Source organism: Fusarium redolens (assembly GCF_020744475.1).
Source record: "Fusarium redolens strain MPI-CAGE-AT-0023 chromosome Unknown BKA55scaffold_43, whole genome shotgun sequence".
Lineage (NCBI taxonomy): Eukaryota > Fungi > Ascomycota > Sordariomycetes > Hypocreales > Nectriaceae > Fusarium > Fusarium redolens.
The window spans coordinates 85,044-106,552 of record NW_025763706.1 but is presented as its reverse complement, the minus strand read 5'-3'; the positions used below and the strand labels follow the sequence as shown (position 1 = coordinate 106,552).

The 21,509-nt window shown below is 48.9% G+C and overlaps 9 protein-coding genes across 9 annotated transcripts; 4 read left to right on the top strand and 5 right to left on the bottom strand.

The window, feature by feature from the left end:
- Positions 1-1,119: 1,119 nt before the first annotated feature.
- BKA55DRAFT_668926 (uncharacterized protein) lies at positions 1,120-4,027 on the top strand (the record flags this gene model as incomplete). Its single annotated transcript, XM_046197923.1, has 10 exons — positions 1,120-1,436; positions 1,494-1,654; positions 1,708-1,919; positions 1,989-2,271; positions 2,663-2,907; positions 3,060-3,093; positions 3,211-3,295; positions 3,363-3,679; positions 3,724-3,968; positions 4,007-4,027. The coding sequence occupies exons 1-10, from the start codon at positions 1,393-1,395 to the stop codon at positions 4,025-4,027; spliced, it is 1,647 nt and encodes a 548-aa protein (XP_046040822.1). The 5' UTR covers positions 1,120-1,392.
- A 929-nt stretch (positions 4,028-4,956) lies between these two features.
- On the top strand, positions 4,957-6,752 carry BKA55DRAFT_698739 (FAD binding domain-containing protein; the record flags this gene model as incomplete). Its single annotated transcript, XM_046200549.1, has 2 exons — positions 4,957-5,252; positions 5,276-6,752. The coding sequence occupies 2 exons, from the start codon at positions 4,957-4,959 to the stop codon at positions 6,750-6,752; spliced, it is 1,773 nt and encodes a 590-aa protein (XP_046040821.1).
- A 1,287-nt stretch (positions 6,753-8,039) lies between these two features.
- Positions 8,040-8,845, bottom strand: BKA55DRAFT_698738 (uncharacterized protein; the record flags this gene model as incomplete). Its single annotated transcript, XM_046200548.1, has 2 exons — positions 8,040-8,653; positions 8,716-8,845. 2 exons carry the CDS (start codon positions 8,843-8,845, stop codon positions 8,040-8,042), a joined length of 744 nt encoding a protein of 247 aa, XP_046040820.1.
- A 416-nt stretch (positions 8,846-9,261) lies between these two features.
- Positions 9,262-10,386, bottom strand: BKA55DRAFT_658009 (uncharacterized protein; the record flags this gene model as incomplete). Its single annotated transcript, XM_046197504.1, has 2 exons — positions 9,262-9,367; positions 9,417-10,386. 2 exons carry the CDS (start codon positions 10,384-10,386, stop codon positions 9,276-9,278), a joined length of 1,062 nt encoding a protein of 353 aa, XP_046040819.1. The 3' UTR covers positions 9,262-9,275.
- Positions 10,387-12,068: 1,682 nt separating this feature from the next.
- Positions 12,069-12,650, bottom strand: BKA55DRAFT_547359 (uncharacterized protein; the record flags this gene model as incomplete). The annotated part of the gene is made up of 1 exon (XM_046191014.1): positions 12,069-12,650. The coding sequence occupies one exon, from the start codon at positions 12,648-12,650 to the stop codon at positions 12,069-12,071; it is 582 nt and encodes a 193-aa protein (XP_046040818.1).
- Positions 12,651-13,478: 828 nt separating this feature from the next.
- BKA55DRAFT_698735 (major facilitator superfamily domain-containing protein) lies at positions 13,479-15,049 on the bottom strand (the record flags this gene model as incomplete). The annotated part of the gene is made up of 2 exons (XM_046200547.1): positions 13,479-14,682; positions 14,760-15,049. The coding sequence occupies 2 exons, from the start codon at positions 15,047-15,049 to the stop codon at positions 13,479-13,481; spliced, it is 1,494 nt and encodes a 497-aa protein (XP_046040817.1).
- A 993-nt stretch (positions 15,050-16,042) lies between these two features.
- On the top strand, positions 16,043-16,624 carry BKA55DRAFT_531099 (uncharacterized protein; the record flags this gene model as incomplete). The annotated part of the gene is made up of 1 exon (XM_046189205.1): positions 16,043-16,624. One exon carries the CDS (start codon positions 16,043-16,045, stop codon positions 16,622-16,624), a length of 582 nt encoding a protein of 193 aa, XP_046040816.1.
- A 1,092-nt stretch (positions 16,625-17,716) lies between these two features.
- On the top strand, positions 17,717-18,025 carry BKA55DRAFT_531089 (uncharacterized protein; the record flags this gene model as incomplete). Its single annotated transcript, XM_046189202.1, has 1 exon — positions 17,717-18,025. One exon carries the CDS (start codon positions 17,717-17,719, stop codon positions 18,023-18,025), a length of 309 nt encoding a protein of 102 aa, XP_046040815.1.
- An 848-nt stretch (positions 18,026-18,873) lies between these two features.
- BKA55DRAFT_600442 (uncharacterized protein) lies at positions 18,874-21,205 on the bottom strand (the record flags this gene model as incomplete). The annotated part of the gene is made up of 6 exons (XM_046196531.1): positions 18,874-19,783; positions 20,064-20,090; positions 20,207-20,258; positions 20,332-20,896; positions 20,947-20,991; positions 21,185-21,205. The coding sequence occupies 6 exons, from the start codon at positions 21,203-21,205 to the stop codon at positions 18,874-18,876; spliced, it is 1,620 nt and encodes a 539-aa protein (XP_046040814.1).
- Positions 21,206-21,509: the final 304 nt, after the last annotated feature.

The window sequence follows — 21,509 nt, the reverse complement described above, 5'->3', positions numbered from 1 at the left end:
AAGTCCAAAAGTCTAAAAATCGCCGTCGTTGGGTGTTTTCTGGAGGAGATTGAGGCTTGTTGTACAAAAGCGTACTAACCGATTCCACTTGCGCTCGAGTCGGCTTTGGCTTAGGACCTACCCATAGCTGTGAGTGAGCCTTGACACCATGCGTACCCGCGACAAGGCACAGACTCACTACAATGCTGTTGAACATGCCATTCCGGGTAGCTTGCCTAGCTTCAATCTAACTTGGACGATCTGCGCGGTCCGGCATCGCTTCTTCAGCACCTTGCTTCGACCTTGGTCGCTAGTCAGTGTCAAATTTTAGCTTTCGCGTAGTTCGCACGACATCCCGCATTGTGGGGACTATATGCATGCAATTCATCCAAGTGAAGCACATCATGGATCCATCAAAGCATGGCAGTGGATAGGCAAGCCAGAAAAGCATAGACGCAGAGATGAGGAGCGACAAAAAGATTAATAATAGAAATTTAAAAAGGCGGAGGGAAAAAATCCGGAGGCTGGAAACACGAATCAATTTAGCGTGCCGAGTTGTTTCACGCGGCCTATGAAATGAGGTCCCCGTCATGGGTTTCTTCCCATCTGAGAGTACAGTCTCCTTCAACGGTGCGCGAGTCAGAGCTTTCGCGTCGACACTAAATCAAGCGTCACTGAAAATACGGAGCCACGCTGTGCCATAAACACCCTAGATCATCAGCACAATAGTGCTTACTCTCCAGGCGACAACGTCCGCTTCTGCCGCGGCTTTTTCCGCTTCTGTGATCAGTGGCAGCTCAAAAAAAGAAAAAGTCGCAATAGAACGAGGTGAAATGGAATCTCTACCCCCTACACAGGGTTGCCAAGGCAGTCATTGCTATTGGGCAACTCTACATTGAATTGTAGAAAATCCCGCAGCCCATCGGATTTGGCCATTTGACAGCAACGAAACTACAGGCTACCCTATACTAGCTAGTATCCAACAGCGGCAGAAATGTGCCGCCGCCAGGAGCTCAAGGGCCCGGCCACTAGATCGGCGATTAAAAGTCCGTTTTGGCAGTTATTGTGCCACGTGATGTGGGTTCAATGCAGAGCAGACTGTGTCGATCGCAACTACCGATGTAACCTCAGCGCTGAGCTGACCGCACAAGGTGGGGGGGCAGGCAAAATACGGAAGAACGGAAGGCCGAAATAGGATGTTGACGAACAAAATTGACAGCGCACACCGTAAAATGGAACCCACAGCCAGGGTTCGAAGGAGGTGTTGGCTCTAGCAGACATCTGGCCCCTTGCTCGGCCTTTTTCGACCTATCTTGACGTTGCTTTCATCCCGACAGTCTGGTACCGCGATGGAGAGGTTGAAATTGGACCCGGATTGAGGTTTTTTTGCAACAACCATGGAGTAACACCGACATGACCGTGCCGCTGCACAACGCCCGACCAACAGTCCTTGGCATGTTTTGACAGCCCGGTAACGGGACGACGAAAGAAGGCCGAGAATGAACCCGAGTCAGGGCTTTTGGCCTGGCACGAAAGCATTGCGAGCGAAATGGGCCGTTCTGTGCAAGATACCCGCAAGTCCAGTTCGGGACACGACGATCCACCCATTCGATTCCACCGTTCATTCAAGAGCCGGTCGATCTACTTGGTCTCGATGCTGTTCCGAAATATGACGGTTGTGCATCGAGCGACGATAGCATTTTGTCTCTGCTTCCCTTCCGGCTGAAGAGACCGCCTTACGGCTCAAAAGAATCATCGAGAGCATGGCGCCCGAGAAGACTCGTTCCAGGTCCCCCTACCCAAATGACCGAACATGGGTGAGCTCGGCAATGCGCAAGAGACGGATGATGGCGATCAAGAGAAACAAGATCGATGGATTCTGGGACGGCTCAGTGTACATCCCCGACGGGGAATCGCTGCCGGAAAACACGAACGACGTGGTAGGTTTGGAAGTATAGGAGCCTGGAGAAGCCGATTTGGCAAGCCGCTGACCGCGACGATGATTGCAGATTCAAGACGTTTGGTGGAGGCAGGTTGTGTCCAATGGCAAGCTTGCTCTGAGACCAGCGAGACAAAGGAAGCAGCCGGCCAAGGCGAAGCCGTGCAAGGACACGAAGCCAGCACCGAGGGTGACCGGACGTCGAGGTCGTGACAACGTTTGTACTGATGAGCCCGCGATTGGATTCCGAAATGATGCCTCACTCGACGCTTGTGCGGATAATGCTGTTCGCGGTGTTGACAGTATCGACGGCCATATCAGCGACAACGGCAACGGCAATGGCAACGGCATAGGTGATGACCCATAACCATGGTTAGGGAGGCGGTCGCCGTTGTCGTGAGGTTCGCGATCGACTGCTGTCTCAGGTTGGCCCGACAGTTCGAAACATACCACAACGGCGGTAGAGAACGGACTGCAGCCGGGTCATATTGCTGGAAATCAGTTGTTAGCGATCATCATTACAGCAGTGACTCAGATGAATGGTTACGAGGATGCTGGACCAGACGTGAACACCCATACTTTTCACCTGCTCTTTGTTGCACTTCTTTCTCCTCTCTTTTTCTTTCATTCATTGAAGAATCGAGATGAAGAAGTGTAGAGAAGGCGTAGCAAGATAGGTCTTGTTGTCTTGAGAGAAAAGACGACATGATGCATAGAAGAAAAAGAAAGGAATAGGCCGAATAGGATTATTTATTTATTTACTTATTTATCTGGGTAAAACTGATGCAAATGTGGTTGTTCCATGCTGCGACCTCTTCAACGAACAATGGCTTGTCGCCATCCAGACGCCCGCCGACTGGCTCATGTCGAGTCTATTGGATCCCATGACTTGCGGTGGATACCCCGTTCATAATCAGATTCATAACATGAAAATGGCCTTTCCGGATAAGCTTGCAACATTCATAGTCGCAGTGCGACTTCGTGGAATAGTTCTTTAAGTTACATTACATGTTGTCGCCAGGCCTGACCTTCACGGCCTGACGAAACAAGACAATTGGGAACCACGAGCTGTCGTCCGCATGCTGTCGACTCCAAAATCGGCTTTTTTGATTGAGCTGGACAAGATGGGATGACAAGCCAGATAGGGCCCGGTTACTGGCTGTTGTGTTTGATTGGTGACATCATACTGAATGGCATCATGTGTCAAAAGTCCAAAAAAGGGCAATATGATTAAAAGTGGCTAGATGAGTAGAAGCGGCCAAATTGGGCTCCTTCTGCTATGTGTCAACTAGGTAACCAACTGCACGTGAACACCAAGTTCCAAAAGTCCAAAAATCGCCGTCGTTGGGTGTTTTCTGGAGGCGATCGCGGCCTGTCGTACAAAAACGTACAAAACGATTCCATTTGCGCTCGAGTCAATTTTATCTTGGGATCTAACTCATAGCTGCGAGCAATCGAGCCCTGACACAATGAGCATCCAAGACCTGGCGGAGACTCACTGCAATACTATGCAACATGCCACACAACAGCTTGAGCATCCAAGGCTCGATACTACCTCACCGCAGGAGGAACGGACTGCTCGTCCTGCCGTGCGACGCGCAAGGCGGGGTGCCAGGGGACGGGGTCCCGGCAAACGCCTCAGCATGAGAGATGCTTTCGTTGACGGAAGCACCCTGCTCCGAGAAGCGGCCAGGCTTGCGAGGTTCGACGGCATTTCTCTAGACTTGTGCTTTTGGGACCAGGGCTGCTCGTCATGGGTTGGTGTGGAGCCTCGACCTTCTGGCGGATAAGCCGCAGTATTAGAGAGGTACGTCTGGTGGTGGCCGTTTACCAACACTACCCGATAACTGACTATGTCCTAAAGTTCGAGGATGGGAGAGCGAGATTCCAAAAATCGTTGCGCTCTCTACATAATAGATTGGCCAAATACGTCGAAGCATATGGTGTCCCTTGTCGTTTCAAATGTTTCGACCCGTTCAAGGAACAATGGCTTGTCACTATCGGGGCGCCTGCCGGCTGGCTCATGGATTCTCAGGATTGGAAACGCGCAGTGAGTATAGACCTGAAGTAAAACACCAAACCTCACAGCTGCTTACGAAGCCTGAATAGTGTGAAAGTCGCTTGCCCTATGAAGCAAGATGGGAAGCGCGATGCGATCGGGAGTGGCCGACCCAATCTCGACAAGTTCTCAAGATGTAACGAGGAAGGGAGGGGAGAGGGGGAGAGAGAGAGGAGAGAGAGAGAGAGAAGGAGGAAACACCACTAATCTTGAGGGTGATTCGACCAGCAGATCTATGTGATGGTTCGGACACCTTGAGTCTAGCTTTTAGACTGTATCTACAACTGCGAATAACACATCTCACCAACACATGTAATTGGCCGACATCGTGTACAAACACCAATAAGCTGGTGCGTTGTCAATCAAAACATATTTTCGCATCTTCTTTACAGTAGAAGAACGAATATTGACAAGCAAGCAATCGTGATCCGAATGAATACTACATGTGTACACGTACGGTAGAGACAGGGAGTGTGAATACGATGTGACGACAACCTTCCTGTCTGTTTCAGGATCGAGAGCGTGTTTGGATCAATGCCCTTACCACTGAGATGTACCGCTCGATCGGGCTGCCGCGCATCCCATCGTAATAAGACAACTTAACTCGGACGCATCTATGGACGGGGACCAACTTCTACGGGTGCTTGCCAGGGATACCTGTTCTAAGAATAACATAAATTTCGGTCAATTTTGTCTACACTCTTTTCTTCCGATGTTACCGGAGTCCTGTGGTCTTATGGCCTAAAGTATGCGAGAGTAATTCCTCTCGATATCGATGACCGAGATCCAATTTTGAACAGCTTCAATAACCACCGTAGATCTGGTTGGGCGTACGTGAATGGTGACGCGAGAGCTGTGCGTATAGTTGTATAAGATGAAGTCAAGGCATCTCAATGGCATAAATTCGAATATAGGAAGAATAAGCCTATACAAGAACCACACGTCCATCTCACCTGTCGACAAACAAACGAATCAAGCCATGCCATCGCTTGACCAAGAGATGACGTGCGCCACAGGTCATCACCAAGCGCCCAACCATCAACGAACATCAGTTATCAAATGCGACATTCTCATCATAGGTGCTGGCGCTGCAGGCTTAGCAGCGGCCGCGGCCGCGCATGATCCAGGGCTCAGAGTCATCCTCGCCGAGAAGGAAGATCACGTTGGCGGCACGACTTTCAGGTCCGGTGGCTGCATGTGGATGCCCAACAATTTCCTCATGCAGGAAACTGGCATCGAAGATAGCAAAGAACAAGCCGCCGCTACACCAATGCTGTGGCGAAACTTACCTGCTCAAGTCTTGAGGAACAAGCCTTCCATGGGCGCCTACGTGATGAGCGTCTCGACGCATTTTTGACGCAGGGACCCGAGATGATGAGATATTCAGAGACCAAGGTTCCGATGGATGGCCAAACCGTCCCAGTTTCCAGACTATCACCCGCACATCGAAGGTGCGGTCCACCATGGTCGCACCTGGACCCCGCGGTTTTTGATGCGGCAAGCCTAGGTCACTACCAGAAATACCTTCCAAAACCAGATGGCGCACCCGTGATCCCCCGATTCGAGGACTTTCGAGTCTTGACAAGGCTGCGTTCCTCGGGGCAGTGTCGTGCAGAAGTTTCGGCTCTTCCAAAGGGAATGTCGAGGCCTGTGTCGATGGGTCGATCGCTGATCGCTCAGCTCCTCAAGGTGTGCAAGGAACACGACAATGTGGAAATCTGGACTGGATGGGAGCTGAGTGAGCTGTTACTATCTGGACATGATGGTGGTGTAATAGGAGCAAGGGTTCAACGCAGAGGCAGCGAGGAACTTGTCGACATCCACGCATCGCTGGGTGTGATCTTAACCACAGGAGGTTTCTCTCAGAACCAGGAGATGAGGGATGCATACCTAGCGGGAACAGCCACGAGCGAAGCAACTTCAGGTATGCCGACCAAGGCGGAATGGAGCCTTGCATCTGACGGAGACGCCGGTATCGCGCTGCGAGCCGGCCAAAGGATCGGTGCTGGTAGCGCACAGCTCGGCCAAGTCTGGGGCATCCCCACCATGATCGATCCTAGGACAGGGAAAGTGACGGAGGCCATGTTTGCCATATCCAAGCCGTTCTCTATAGTAGTCGATGGCTGTGGCCGCCGCTTCTTCTCCGAGTCCCAGCCCTACGGTGAGGCCGTTAGGTCCATGTATGAGAGAGCGAATGAGGACGTAGAAGCGGCCACCTTCTGGCTTGTCTTTGACCGGAGATACAGAAGAAGATATCCCATTGGGAGCCTCAAGAGCACCTGGCAGATTGACCAGGCTGTCGAACAAGGCTTGCTCTTGCGCTCGGATACTATTGACGGCCTAGCTGAGCAGATGCATGTGCCGAGCCGCAACCTGCAGACGACGGTGGACGAGTGGAATGAAATGTGTGATCAGGGTCGAGATAAGTATTTCCATAGGGGCGAGGACAAGTACCAACAGTTCATCGGTGATCCAACTGTGGTGCCGAACCCATGCATAGGCCCTGTCAAGGAAAGCCCCTTTTATGGCATCAGAATCTTTCCCGGTGATGCTGGCACGAGAGGCGGTCCTCAGACTGACCAGTTCGCAAGAGTACTGAGGGCAGATGGGAGTGTGATCTCTGGTTTGTTTGCTGGAGGTAACGCATCAGTTGCGCTACTTGGAACTCAGGGCGCGGGAACGACACTCGCTCCTGCGATGACCGAGGGTTTTATCGCGGTGAAGTATATGCAGCATCTAGCTCGTGGCAGCGGCGTAATCCTCGAGGATCGGTAAAAAGCCGCAGTCCAAGAGTCTGCCTGGTGACACAGCCGACATCGCCTGTATGCTCTGCCGCGGCCGGCTCAGTTATAGTGATAAATACCACAAATATACGAAGAAGGAGTGGCAGAAATTGGCGTAGGGTGTATGGCAATACAGATCTGTATGCTACTCGATAAATGAATGAAGACTTGACTATAGGCCTTCTGTACTGTACGACTTGCTCCGCAATCTACGTCGTGATGGTTGCAATTGTCCTTGTTGTATCCCATGGACGTGAAACCGCCAAGGCACTCTTGATCAAACTCTGTCCACACAAAACGCTTGCAGTTTTTGCGTCACAATAAGGGAAGGGAATTGTCATCGCTTACACGGACGGTCTCACTGTTCTTGCTTACTGCATGGTTTAGTCGCAGCCAACAATTTTCCTTTTGAATGTGAACACTTAACAGCGCGCCACACTAGGCCCTAAAATTCTCTACTTGGAAAAAGAAATTTGCGATATTTTTATATTTAATGGAACATTAATGGGAGTAGTTCGTACTTTAGCATTGTTATAAATATGTACATATCTTGAACAAGACAGCCGAGTCATGCAATGAATTCCTGTTACGTCGCAACCCAATATGTCTTATAACAGTCGACTTACGCAACAATGAGTAGAGATGGTCCCAAATGCATGCCCTCGGCGAGATCACAAATAACTGGGTTGACCTCATCGGCAGTTTGAGCTTCTTGAGAGATAGTTTAGCATTGCATAATGTGACAGAGAGAATTGAAACCTAGTAGCACAGTAAATGGCAGGATCCAGAAATATGAGATAGGAAAGGCATAGAGGTGAATTTGAGGTTCTGTACCGAAGAAACAGAGAGAGAGAAAATCGAAAAGAGGAATTACGGTATTGAACGCAGAAAAGGATGTGTTGTGTAGCCCCGGTTCCGTCATATAAGTAAGCCCCAGGCTATTTGCATCGTAGTTGATATATACTCAGGCTCACAATATGGCCCATGTCAGGATAATACACTTCAACCCGTTCTGCAGCACTAACTACTTGTCCTACTACTACTTCCCATCGACTATAGCGCCATCCAAGCCATGCAGTTTGCAGAAACAAGCCGTCAAATATCCTCAAGGCATTGACTCACACCAATAATATGGGTATTTGCTTCGGGAAACCAGAGATCCTGTATCTATCCATAAACGATTATTTTGAAACATGCAAGTGTCCATGTTTAAAAGCAATTCTGGCCTTTTCATAAACTCGCAATAAACCGCCGTTCTATCGTCAATGACTGGTTTCAGTTAACCGTAGAACCAGTAGAGAGTAGTGTAAGAGGTGCTGTCGGTGCCTTTGGCCTTGCAACCTTGAGAAGCACCCCCTGCGGTCAAGACGCGGTAGACGAAGGAGACACCCTGGCTGCCACCGGCATCCCCCAGGTAGAGCCAATCAACAGCGCCGGTACCTCCAGGGCCAGCGGGAGCAGAAGGGGGAGCCTTGATACCGTCTATCTTCTTAGCAATGAGGAGCTGGTTGGCCTTGTCGAGGTCGAAAGTGGGGACACCAGCAGCGTTAAAGAAGTGGCGACCAAGGTAGGGGATGCTGTTGCGGAGACCTTCAACCTTGAGAGGTTGTTTCTTGGGGAAAGGATTGGTGAGCGAGGCACCACTGTCATCATTGCGGTTTAGAGGGACTTTTCCGGTAGTAAGAACATCAGAAGGGAGAGAAGCCCATTTCTTAGCTTTTAAAGACGAACGAGCTTGACCTGGATAGAGGTTGGTAACGTCGTAGAGAACAGCCAAAGCACCGATAGCTGCAGGGGTAGCACCAGCCTCAGCGCAGCTATAATTCTGAATACCAAACCCAAGGGCAATGTGCTTCAGAGTTACATCTCGAGGAGGAGCGGGGAGTTCGGAAGCTGTTGGTCGTGTTGGTGAGATACAAGACGTTACATAAGGTTAAGGGTGGATCAAGACTTACGACGGCCATTAACAGGAAGCACAGGTACAGGCTTTCCATATTCACAGCTAGAACTTCGGCCATGATCTTCAACAGGTGAGGCTAGAGCCAAAGCAGCTGAAGTAAAGATGAGAAGAGAGCTAGCGAGCATAGTGAAGGCGACGAGGTGCGATGTGATATTTGAATGCAACTTTGGGAGACGTCATATATATGACAACGTATAAAGGGGAGCGAAAAAAGAAAAGAAGAAAATTCAATGTTTATCAATTGTGTAGATCACCAATAAGCTAAAGAAGCAGACCATACTATGGGAAAAGTGCAGAAGTGGACTAGAAGAGAGTAGGCTTATATACAGGCGTCGGCAATAACAGTTACCGCGTGACAATCTGTGCTACAGTACATACGAGCTGCCTTCAGGTGGACATCAAGAGTTTCCTGTTACGTTCAATTTCTTGGGCTCGTAGCGTAGCAGACTAGCTGAAGGACTAAGAAGAGAGAAGGAAGGTGGAGTCCAAAAAGAGGCAGAAACCCGGCGAGCATTACGTCCTACATCCTACCTCATCACTACTTGGATGGTTACCTCAACTGTTACCCTTAGTGCCAATTTGTAAAGTATATTCCAGACATGTCGTATCCCACCACCCTCCATTTCCTCGTTGATTCATATCATTACCTACTAACTGTCAATTTCACGATCATGGGGCCATTTTAGAAAGACTTACACCAACGCCAAATCGTATGAAAGAATATATCTACGCAAGAAAGGCCATTCTGTCCGAAAGGATTTCTCACATTTTGGCCGTAGATTGGACAGTTTCCGTTCGGGCAGATTTCGAACGTATAGTCAATCTTGGACGAGTCTCTCCTGTAGAATTCGATGCATTCATCACCGTGTTTCATGCTTCTATCAATATCTGGTCTGCCGCAGAAATCCTTTACCATCTGGAATACCAGATCGCCATCCGTCTGTCCGCGGCCGAGCAAGGCTGAATCGTGAGAACACATTGCGCGACGCGTCTCTTCTTCATTGTATGAATTTGCAGTGGTCGTGGTCTCCGAAGTTGTCTTTGATGGCGAAGTTACCAATGTGGTTTTTGTTTCTGTCGACAAAGTTGTGGTTTGTTTACCTGTTTGGTCGGTCGAATCAGTATACGACGTAGTGACAACCTCGGCCGTCGTCTTCGTCAACGCCGTATGCAAAGTCGAGGTGGACTGGTCAGACACTGTATCCGGATCCGCGGACTTTGTTTGTGTTGAGGTGTTTTCAGTTACAGTAGTGCCCCCCGAAATTGTGGCCGATCCAGTTGTTTCCTTGGTTTGTGATATTGAAGATGTAGCTGTATCTGTAGTCAAGATTGATGCCGGGCCAGTATGCGCTCCTCCTGAAGACTTCTGAGCCGAAAGATCTTTGGACGAATCTGTGCATTCTTCCTTCAACGAGGTACCGCTTGATCTCTCCGTCTTGATAACGTGAGAGTCATCTGTCTGTGTAAGCGTCGTTGTCGTTGACAATGTTGATGATGGTGCCGTCTCCGATTTGGTCGCACCGCTGATAGACGACGGACCAGATGACGCTTCGGTGACTGACTCTAGCTTTTGCTCTTTCTTGTTCACTGTATTAGTGGCTTCAGCTACGGCGGAAGTAGACGGGACATGTGATTGTGCCGGTGTCCTTGTCACCTCGTCGTCCATAGTGGCATAGGATGGGACCGTCTCCTGCTGAGCATCGTCACTAATCGTGGATGGCATCTCATGCACATCTTCCGACTGACCGGCCGCGGACGTGGTCGAAACATCTGAACGCCAAGTCTCGCTAGTATTAGCGAGGTTGTCTTCTTCATCTTTTGATGCTGTGGCTGTAGCCTTGGACACTGCACTACTCGTTACGTCACTTATCGACTCTGTTAGCGTATGGGCTTTAGGTCTGGTGCCAGTCCCTTTGCCTTCTGTAAAAGGCGGGTAGGGCGTGTCGGCAGATTGAGTTTCACCCGCGACTGATGGAGACGATGGATGAGAGCTATCGGCAAACACGGTGCTGAATCTAGTGCTAGTTTCTACCGTCTCATACATGGTGCGAGTTGATCGATGACGATACCCATCAGCATCGGCAACGGACGTGGATTCGGGAGTTTCTTGTGTCTCAGCTGTTAGATCTACTATGGAGGTGTCCGACGTATCCTTGATTCGAAGGGAAGGCGGACATCCATCGGTCCACTTTCCGGATCGGGATGGTCTGATTGTGACATTGTAGCTTATTTCGGGATAAATTAAATTTATATTTGTGGTTGGATTGAGCGACTCGAATTCTTGTTCCGTGATCCCCAGATCCCACATGACTACCGCGAAGTTCTGGCCTTTCTCAGGATGCCATAAGCCTATACCGCTGGGATAATCGCACCTCGCGTGAGCCAGGGCGACCAAGGGAAGAACAATGATTGACTTCATCGTGGTATTGCCCTACATTAGCACGATGCAAATGATACCAAGCTGGTGGAAGGGCAGGGACTTGGATTATATTATTGCTTCTCGCTGTGAAGTCTGTTAATTGACGTTCGCTAGATCCTGAGGTAGCCTCGTTTTCGCTGGTGGCAAGATACTTGTCGCAGGCCAGGCATGGTCACAACGAGCCTCAGGAACAACAGCCCTCAGTAATCAAGCTGGGTGATTTAAAGTAAAACCTGTGGGATGGAATACCCCACACAGAAGATAGAACCAATCAACTCACTACTGCTGCTCATTATGAATGACCCGACCTTCAATCCATTTTAAGCACATCCAGTGCGACAATACTCCACCGTCCAAAATGGAAGGTCGGCAGGAAGCGGGGAAGCGGGGAAGCGAGATTAAAGGCCCGATCGACACTAAAGCTCGTTGAGCGCTACCAGATTCCGATATCTTGGAAAGTCGATGCAATTATCATGTGAATGGCACTAAAATATGGCAGTCGATACGAGACACTATAGATTGATGATACGCAGAGCGTTGGTATATCCATCATTATTGCGCATTGGCATTCACGAAGGCCAAATCTCACTTTATTCGGTGCTGGTCATCAGCAACCCCATTGGGCATGCCGAAATAGGCTGCATGGAGAGTAGGAAGCAGCAAAAGTGGCCTTCATATTCTTCAACTCCAGCAATGGCATCAGAATTCTAGATAGCTTTTACTATGCCATAATAAAAGAAAGACGGAAAAAGAATAAGAAAGGGAAGGAAAAAAAAAGGAAAAAAAGAGAAAAAGAACAAGGGTCCGTTCAGTTTAGAAACGGGACCAAATGCGATCAGTTAGAATTAGAATATGTTGTATTCGATTTGATGATGCTGAAGGCTGGCTCTGAATACCCTACTTCATCGGTACAAAATGGCTTCGACTAATCATAAGAATATACGGTGCTCTCGAATCTCTCCACAGATGCGGCCAATCGTGTCTGCAGACGAGCTTCCCAATACATCCTCTCCATCAGGGTATGAGAGTGTGGTGCTATCTCGCTCCTCCTGCAACACAAATTCATCTCTCACTATGAAGAGTCTGTCGTCTTCTGGTTGATGGTTTCCTGCAGCCTTAAGTGGGTTCTCCTGTGTATCGAATCGCAAGGCTTTGCGAACGCTGTGAATAAGGTAACTGATGGCTAATATTTCGATGACCTTTAAACGTTGAGTTTGGGGGGCCATGCAAGCCTGGGCCTCGATAGCGCTGCGAGATATCTCTATTCTCGTGAGATGCGTGTCGAACCTCGGATCGAGGGTCCAAATCACTCTCGCCGAATGGTGTTCGAGATGCTTGCGGACATAAACATCAATATGCCCGAACGCAAGAACTGTATGTATCATCCTATGATACGTATCAGAACGCCTCATCGCGTCTCGGTGAAAAAGAGCCAAGTTCGCTGTCATTCCCTTGCATGAAGAGTCTTCTTCATGAAAGTTGCAAGCATGGTTCTCGGATTGTTGCGTCATTATCGCGTTGGTATATGAATCGTCAGTTGACACGACGTTGTGAAGGGCGACTAATATCGGAATAATTGATGGTATCTGGCTAAGGATTTCAAGCCAGTTTGGCGATGAATTAAGTGGTTGCTTGGCTCTGGATCAAAGCAGGGCTGAAATTGGAACCTGAGGGTTGTTTCTAAAACATGTCCTTTATATACTTCAAACTCAGTAAGCAATATACCAGATCAGCGACTCAGAGCCAACCCACAGTTTCAGTTATACGACATCCACGGCTATAATAGATTATGTAAACGATCTACGCTATATTCTGATACATCGAGCTCGGATGAGACGTCCTAAGATTATGCTAGCCACCCCGGTTTGCAATAGTCTAGGGTACGTGATAATACCCGTTCACGCCACTACTCGTTCTTAGCCTTCGTCAAGGTATGATTCGGGAATCGAGGCTGAATTAGGCAGGAGGAGCAGAAGGCGATAATTCCTTGGTCATTTTATCAGCTGTTCGCGTGATCAACGATGCCTGTTCGCAACAAAGTTTGTTCTACAAATAGAAGACTGAAGGGGTCACCTTGGAAGGTGTACCGGGCCGTGATGGCGATTATAACTACGAGATTGGTATCCTATGTGTGACCGTGACTCTTGGTGCCGACTAAGATCCATGCGAAACCTGATCAAACAACCACATCAGGAACATTAACCTAGTTGGCACAAGGTCTTCTTAAGGTTTCGGGTAGTTAATAGCTTCTGTCTTGTTATTACGACTATGACCCTTCTACGAGCCTTTGTACCGTTCTGCCATGATCCACTGATCCGTGCTTATGTAACATACATCCCCTATTGCGACTTCTTCGCTCGAGAACGACCAAATACGGCGAGTACGCCGCATGCTAAGCAAAGAGCGCCGCTGAAGGCGACAACATAGAACAAGAGAGCAATAGCTTTACATGTTGCGTTGGCGCCATATGTTATCATAGTACGAGCCTCATCTCCTCCCCAGGTATCCCGCGAGACGCCTGCCAGTGCCTCACGCAGCTCTCCTTCATCATAATCCAGTGACCCAAGAGCAGATTTTAGCAAAGACATGCCGCGGTTTTCATAGACAGCGCCTGCAATGATCAATGCCATAGAGATACCACCCATCAGGCTCATGTTCAGAAGCGCAGCGCATTCAATTCGATCTCGGAGATCTTTGTGGATCCGGTTCGAGATGGCGTTGCTGTGTTGAAAGTGTAGGCCAAGTCCCACGCCCACTAGAGCTGTAAGGCCCATGACCTTACTTTCGGAAACATTTGGTGCAAGAGTAGTGGCAAGGGCTATTGCCGATCCGAGTGTGACGGCACCGCCAGAGAGGTAGATTAGGCCGTAGTGATTTACTCTTGGGAGACAAGCAGCGACGATGACCACGGTGACAATGAAAGGGACAATGAAAGGTAACAGACGCACAGTTTGTTGTAGCGCGCCCAGCCCCTTGGAGAAAGCATAGAACAGCGGCATATAATAGAGCATAATGGCGTACGTAGCACCGGCGCAACCTGATGCTACCCATAGAGGTATCATATGACGCCGAGCCATGATCGTGATGGGGACCACCTGATGGTCAGGTCGCTTCTGGTAACTGCAAACCTGTTGAACAACCCAAGCAGCAAAAACAATAGCGAACGTAGTCCACATGGCGATACAGGGCGCCGATCTCCATTCCCATACCGGGCCAGAGAAGGTGGCCGCGATGGCGAAGAGCACGGTTGTAGCTACTTGAAGGACAATGCCCAATATGTCAATATCAGCAAGGCGATCTCGCAGAGGAAGAGTATTGCTTTCGGGTCTGCCTGGCACAAAAATCAGGGCGCAGATGATGGCAAGGCCCAGGAAAGGTAGATTGATGAAGAAAGCCCAACGCCAAGTCGTGGCAGAGCTCTGCACAAAGGCGCTGCCTACTGGGCCTCCTACTACAAGGCCAATTGCCCACAACCCACTCATGACGCCATAAAGAAGAGGACTTTGACTGTCGGTCGCATACATGGCAAAGTATGATATGGCACTGCAATGAACATTCAGTATGCGCCACATGGGACGGCAACGACGGAACGAAATAGAGAAGACTAAGCTCTTACTCACCAGTTCTGGCAGATTGAGCCTCCAATCCCCATGATCGCTCGGCCAGCGATGACCGTGGAGATGTTGCCCGCCACGCCGGCTAGGGTCGCTCCAACGAAAAATATAGCGATGCTGATAATATACACGTAACGTATATTGAAAACATCGATGATTTTGCGAGCAAAGGCCAATGTAGCAAAGTTGGCAAGGGAGTAAGAGAGACCAATCCAAGGAAGAAACTCGATATGACCGAATGCCTCATAAAGCTGTGGTTGGATGTTGGCAACGTTACTTACGTCGAACCCTGGCATGACGGTGATTAGTATCGCCCATCAGCTAGCTCCATTGACTAAACGTTTTCTGTAACATACCGTTGATGATGCAAGTTATGTAAATGGTAAGAATAGTTCCTAGTCCTATTCCTGCTTGAGGCTGGGGTGGTTGTGAATAGGAGGTACATGGCATTCTCGTCATTTTAATGTGAGCCTCTCAAGATGATATGCTGTCTTTTGAGCACCCTTCGACCGCACTCTTGACTTCAAAATGGGAAGAGAAAAGGGTTTTGGACAAGTAACAACGCTATTTTCTTATATGATGGGGAAGCGGCCCAGGTGGAAGTGATAGTGATGCTGTTTGATGCGTCCTATGTAGGCTTGCCACTTTCCATTGATGTGATGAACGGTCTCAATGCTAAGTGGCTCTATTGGGCTGTTTGGTAGTTAATCAGAACTTGTGTTCGGTTAAAGCCCTGTCGTGGGATCTGATAGGTTTAGATGATACGTTATCTCGGTGTTTCTAGAGGTCGTGAACGTCCGCCTCGACGTTAGTTTCGGAGGATGTTTTCCTTACCTAGCGTTCTTGGCTAAAAGCTAGGCGTGTCGTGAGTTCATTGCACGCCCAAGCAAGAAACTCACTTATCCATAGATGAAAACGCCGGGGATTGGACTGGCTAGTTGTGGCCATTCCGTCGAAGACGCGCTGCCCCGTAGACTGTACTCCGCGGAAACTCCAGCAGTAGGGGATATACCAACAGACGAACCAACTCAGACAGCCAGAAAATGAAGAAGGTGAAAAGAAGAAAACAGAAAGAGGAGGGGAGGCGAAAAAAAGAAAAAAGCAAGAGAAACACGCCATCTCCTTATTTGGCTCCTTGGCTGATCATATATGTACAAAGCTCCGCTGAATGCATGCATTCCCCCTTCTAACATGACTTTCCATTTGAACATTCAGCTACAGCCCTTTCCATTCTGACCCACATGCATAAAGGTAAGTCTTGAGAGAAACCTGGTTCTCTCCCTTGCTGAATGATTCAAGGTGCATCAATGCCTACGATAGATGATGAGTTAGGGGTAGTCAGCCCTCGCTCGGCATTCATTGTTCGACTAGTCGTGCGTTTTTATAATGGCTTTCTACTCTTTGTAGCTTGGTTGGCGATTTTGTCTCTAGGGATGACAACCTTTGGCCTATCCCAACCGGACAGCTTGAGTGGCCTCGAGTTCACGGCAGCAGCTCTACTGACCAGTACCGCAATCACCGCGATCGTCGCAGTCGCCATCACTACCATGCTTCAATTCACTCTCCGATCGATAAAGGGTCAATACGAGAGGCTGGATCTTATAATGTCTTGGGTGCCTTTGTTCTTGCTTGATGTCGTCATACTGGAAGCCATGGCGGGCCTGTTGCTTTGGTATACCAACAACTTCCCAAGCGAACTCGTCGCGTTCTTCGCTTCAGAAACACTGGTCTTGCTCATCACTATGATCATAGCATCTATTTGGGTTAGGAGAAAGTTTAAAACGCTGATCAGCATGGCCTATCTGAACACTGATGATGTCGAAAGGCTAGACTGGAACGATGGACCTGATACTCCGGAGTCCATATGCTAGTCATACCAGAAAGAAGCAGACGAGACTCGATTGTTTCTAACGTGAAGCGTGGATGTTCACATGCGAAGAGCGTGAACGAAGTGGTAAATGGTCAACTTTTAGATGTCTGAATAGTGACTGGCTTCGGAGACATGTAGTATAGAGGTGCAATCGGTTTCAATACAGTCTCTTGTTCTTTCATTTAAAAGACAACGACGTGAAGGGTTGTGCAACGAACGCTACATTACAGTAGTTCCTGGATAACGTAGGAGCCTACAGCACAGAATATGGGTACAATACAGTACTACAGCACAAAGGTTATCAAAGTTCAAACTTTGAGACCGGCTACAGTATAATAGCTGAGACCTGTGGCTGCAAGCTCATCTTCACCATCTTAACTTAGTCAATTGACAATAGGCTTTCCCTCATCCGCCATAAGCTTCGATCCCAAAATAAGGCCAAGCTTGTAGGCTAAAAGTCGCGGATGTGCACCAGCCGCTCCTGGTCAAGAATGACCGGTGGAAGGAGAATTATAGACCCAAAGGCTGAAATCGGACCCAGGGCTTACTCTATCGCATCGCGGGGTAGAATACAGACGACGTGTTCGCAGGCAAAGGCTAGAAATTGCAGCAAGTGTACCGGGAGCGAACAGATCTTTCGGACAGCCGAAGTGGGATTATCTCAGAGGATGATTCAGGTTCATCCACAGAACGCCCTCTATTAGCCAGTCAGCCCTCTTTATAATTCCTTGCTTGGATTGGCTTGAAAGGTGACAAGTTGATTGAATTCCTGCTACCTAGGTCTACGTCTGCTCAAACCTATCACTGCCGTTCCTGTTGTTACAGTACTGTTGTTACTGTTGTCTCTGCTGCTGTTACCCCATGCAAATGACGCTCAGTTCGACCATGAATCCTTCCCGGGCTACTCAGAGACCCTCCGTACTTTCAGGAAGCGCTCCTTGGGTCGGAAAAGGTATATCTCTCATCGAAAGGCACTGGAGACTGTTTGTAACAGTCTACTCGGTGATTGTCTTGGGTATCATTGTCGCATGTGGGATAACCGGTACGTTGCTTTGGTCTGACTTCAATAAGCGCGACCATCTTGTGACTAATTATGGGATGGACAGTTGCCATCGAGAGACCTTTTGATTTGGCAAAGAGGTCTTGGGGAGGATTTGACGAGCGTCCAACGACCGCCAAGTGTTATCGACAGGAACGAACGGCAATGCTTCTTGCTTTTTTTCTGGGATCGTTCGGTATCGATCAGTTCTACGCCCACCACTGGCCTCTAGCCGTGTTTAAGCTGTTAACTCTGGGTGCTGGTGGGGTTTGGTGGTTTGTCGATGTTGTTCTCTGGATGGTAGGTGGCGTGTATGGCACGCCTGGATGTCCGGGCGGGAGCGAGCATTCCTGGCAGTACTAGCGAGTGATCAGGTCAGGAGAACGCTGTAGCGATGGTGTGCGCAAAAAACCACCATGGTGAGCGTTTCCTGGCCGGAGCTAAATACCTTGACATTATTTGTGACCTCAAGCGTGGTGGTGCGACGTTCGCGGTACTGCCTTCTCAACTTTCCATTGTCATCATCGCTTAAGACGTAGCTTCTAGTATAAAGATAGAGCTAACGTACAGGACTAGCGGTATCGAGAGCATAACAGAGCGATGATCGGTTTTTTTTTTGTTTTTGTTTTTTTGTAATGAAAAGAATCAATCCTGCCTCCAACTTCTCTTCTCTCAATTGATACAGTCTCATCCTTTCCTGCCTTCCTCGCCAAAGAAAAAAAAAAGCTCTTACTTCAATCAGAAGTGGTCTGGAATAGCTAAAGCTTAGTCCGCGGACCCTTCGAAATTTTTCTCTTGGAACCCATCCTATTCTAAATATGGGAATATCGTCGAGATAGCGTCACGTCACCGGCTGACAGGCCCTCATCAACCTGCTTGCCTCCTCCATTCGCTGCGAGATTTCTCGAGACACAACTTTCAAGAATAGCAGAGAGTTAATTTGCTTGGCAATCTTGCCTCTGCTCTACATTTTACATTTTACATTTTACATATTTCAACCTTTCACTAACAGCGAATGGCAAGATGACGATCTGATGTCAGTTTTATCCCTCGTAATTAATTACTTCCGTAGCGGCTTAGAGTCTATAGTATAGAGTTGATTGTACAGATAAACCCCATCGTGTAGAATACAGGCGGCGCATCAACAAGAGAACATAACTGCACATGGGTCGCTTCTGCAACTGAACGCCCCCTTAGCTGTTGCATCTTACCTACCCTTGCCGTTTCGCCGCACCATACAAGCTTTGATGTGCCGTCGACACCTCTGTGTGATTTGCAAAAGTTTTGGGGAGTCCGGGAATAAGCGATCGAATAGAGGGTAGTCGAGGTTGAAGAGCTGAAGGTACGCGTCGTTCTAGTGGACGTTGAGGCCATTCTACATGGCGATCCGTTTCGACATTTCTTGCCTGGGCCCCCAGGCTTCTTGGTACACCGCTGCGGTGCGAGACCATGGCTCGAGTAACGCGATGCTTGATAGAATGGTGTGATAAGCCTCCCTGCGGCTGGTTTCCCTGATGATCCTGAAACCGCCATGTGGACATCATTTGTAATTGACCGTTGTATGCTCTTGATCCCCCGTGGCCGAGTGCCGCAGGCGCACCTCCTGGCTTCAGCCGCCGATGTTTGGTGCTTCTGGTCCAGGCTGGAGCCGACACTGGTACCTCTGGTTCGCGAATAGGAGCGGGCATGAACGGTCTTGGCTCTTGGTGTTCTTGATTGTGCTGTCCCTGGCCTGTCATGACCCTTTGACACATTTCTGGATTTAGATGCAGATGCTTCTCTAAAGGGACATCCACGGATTGCAAAACAGCGGGATTGATATATATGCTCGCGGCAGGAATCAACCCGTACTGCTGCACCATAGTGTTGCTACAAGATGAGAGCCCCTGATTTCCCACAGGGTGAACCATGTTTTGAATGCTCAGAGGGTGAGGCTGATGTGTTCCCGGATGTACGGAAGAATGGGGTGCTGTCATTGTATAAAGTCTTTCAGCTTTATTTTGCAAGTGATAAAAAGCGTTGGCAGTGTGTGCAGCATACAGCACGCAAGCATAGGAGTATGACCGCCGATACGGTTTCTTTGTGGTGCTGTTGAATGGCGAAGTTATCTTGCAGTATAGCCTACTATATCTACATAAATATCTGTATGCATTTAACTCCAGCATGCTACCTGTGGGACACAGGACTGCAGAGGTGTATTTTGGACGATGCACGTAGCGAAGCCTTCGACGTGGGGCGGGCTCCATCCATGTGAAAGATACAGGTTGGCCCATTTTGGACGATGCGTTCTGCAAACAGCAAGTTTTGGATTCCGGAAAACAATAGGTTCCTACCGCAAAGCTGCCTGCCCTTCGAGCCATTTCCTCAAGCGAGAAATCGTAGTAGTTTGGTTCGTTCTCACTTCCAACTTGTACCGGCATTTTTAGAACTGCATGCTATCGTGCCTGGTCGTTATGCATGACCCGCGCCGAAGCGAGCGATGACCCAACTACCAAGACCGATCTCAAGCACGATTATACTCACAGAACCTGGTCACATGCACACTTGTGGATCTGGAAAGGCTTCGCCCTGACACTAGATATCAAAGTGCTGCATACTATTCATCGAGTGTTCCTAAGTAGTCTTCTTGTCTTTCTTCTCCACGCCGCAATTCCATCTGGAGACTATGCTAGGCCAGTGAGGTGGCAGCCTCGACGATCCCAGCACGACCAAAGGTGCCGCCTCTTGTTGGCACCTCGTTGCACTAGCCTTGCTACCAGGCCGCTCAACCAGGATTCTCATGGTCTCATTGCCGAACATCGCTCCTTCGAGACAATTATATATTCTATCCTCGGACAAGTCCTTTGCCATGGCGAGCGTCCAGACAAAGACCAGCGCACGGCACATGCCTACCCGGGCGATGCGTGAGGCAACAATCAGCAGGCAGTCTGATCTGAGTTTCGAACACATCCAATGGTTAAGTTCATGGATGTTTGGACGGGACGATAGTCCTGTCAACATTATTTTCTGCGTCCTCTCGACGTTAGCTTTGGGCAGGTCCAACCTGATCCAGTCGATCAGATCATCCCAGCGTCGCAGTGACCCTTTGACGTGGCTAGAGTATATCCTGGCGAACCTGGGCTGGGTCAACGTGCAATCTATAACCTCGAGCTTGATGCTCCTCAGCTTGTTGACGGCTGAGTATTCCAGCTTTGGGTGAAGTTGCTTCACTCCTTGTAGAATCTCTATAATCACCTAATTAGGCATCATCGAACAGAAGTGACAGGTGCAAAGTGAAGACGGACCAAGTGCAATTCCAAAGTCCCCCTCGTACTCGAAACAAATCCATCCTGAGCGGGCGTCGTTGTGAAATTGCCAATCTATAACGCCACAGTCTTGTAACCAGTAACATATGAGCTTTCGTGCACAGCCAAAGGGAATCTGATGGTTTGTAAGTGATTTGAGGCACTGTGACGAAGGATAGGTATAGAAATCCGTCATAGAATTCGTTTACATTATATATGGGAATGTAGTAGCGCTCACTACTACGACCAGCCGGGACATCAATAAGATGCGTCGGCAGATCCAGAGAAATCCGTGGCATGCTCTCGTGTTATCTTCTCGGATTTCAGAGTCCTCGGGTAGTTCTTTGGAGAATGAGAAGTGGAAAGAGATGATGCTACTGCCAAAGACATAAGGAAGGGAGGGTTTATTTCTTATGAAAGCGAACAGCATGTTTTGCGACAAATCAAAATCAATTCGGCCATAGAAAAAGAAAGAAAAAAAGAAGAAGAAGAAAAGGCCAATTCTAGATTTGTAAATTGAGCCGTTCTGGCTACCAGCCTCTCTTTCCAGCATGGAAAGTTGA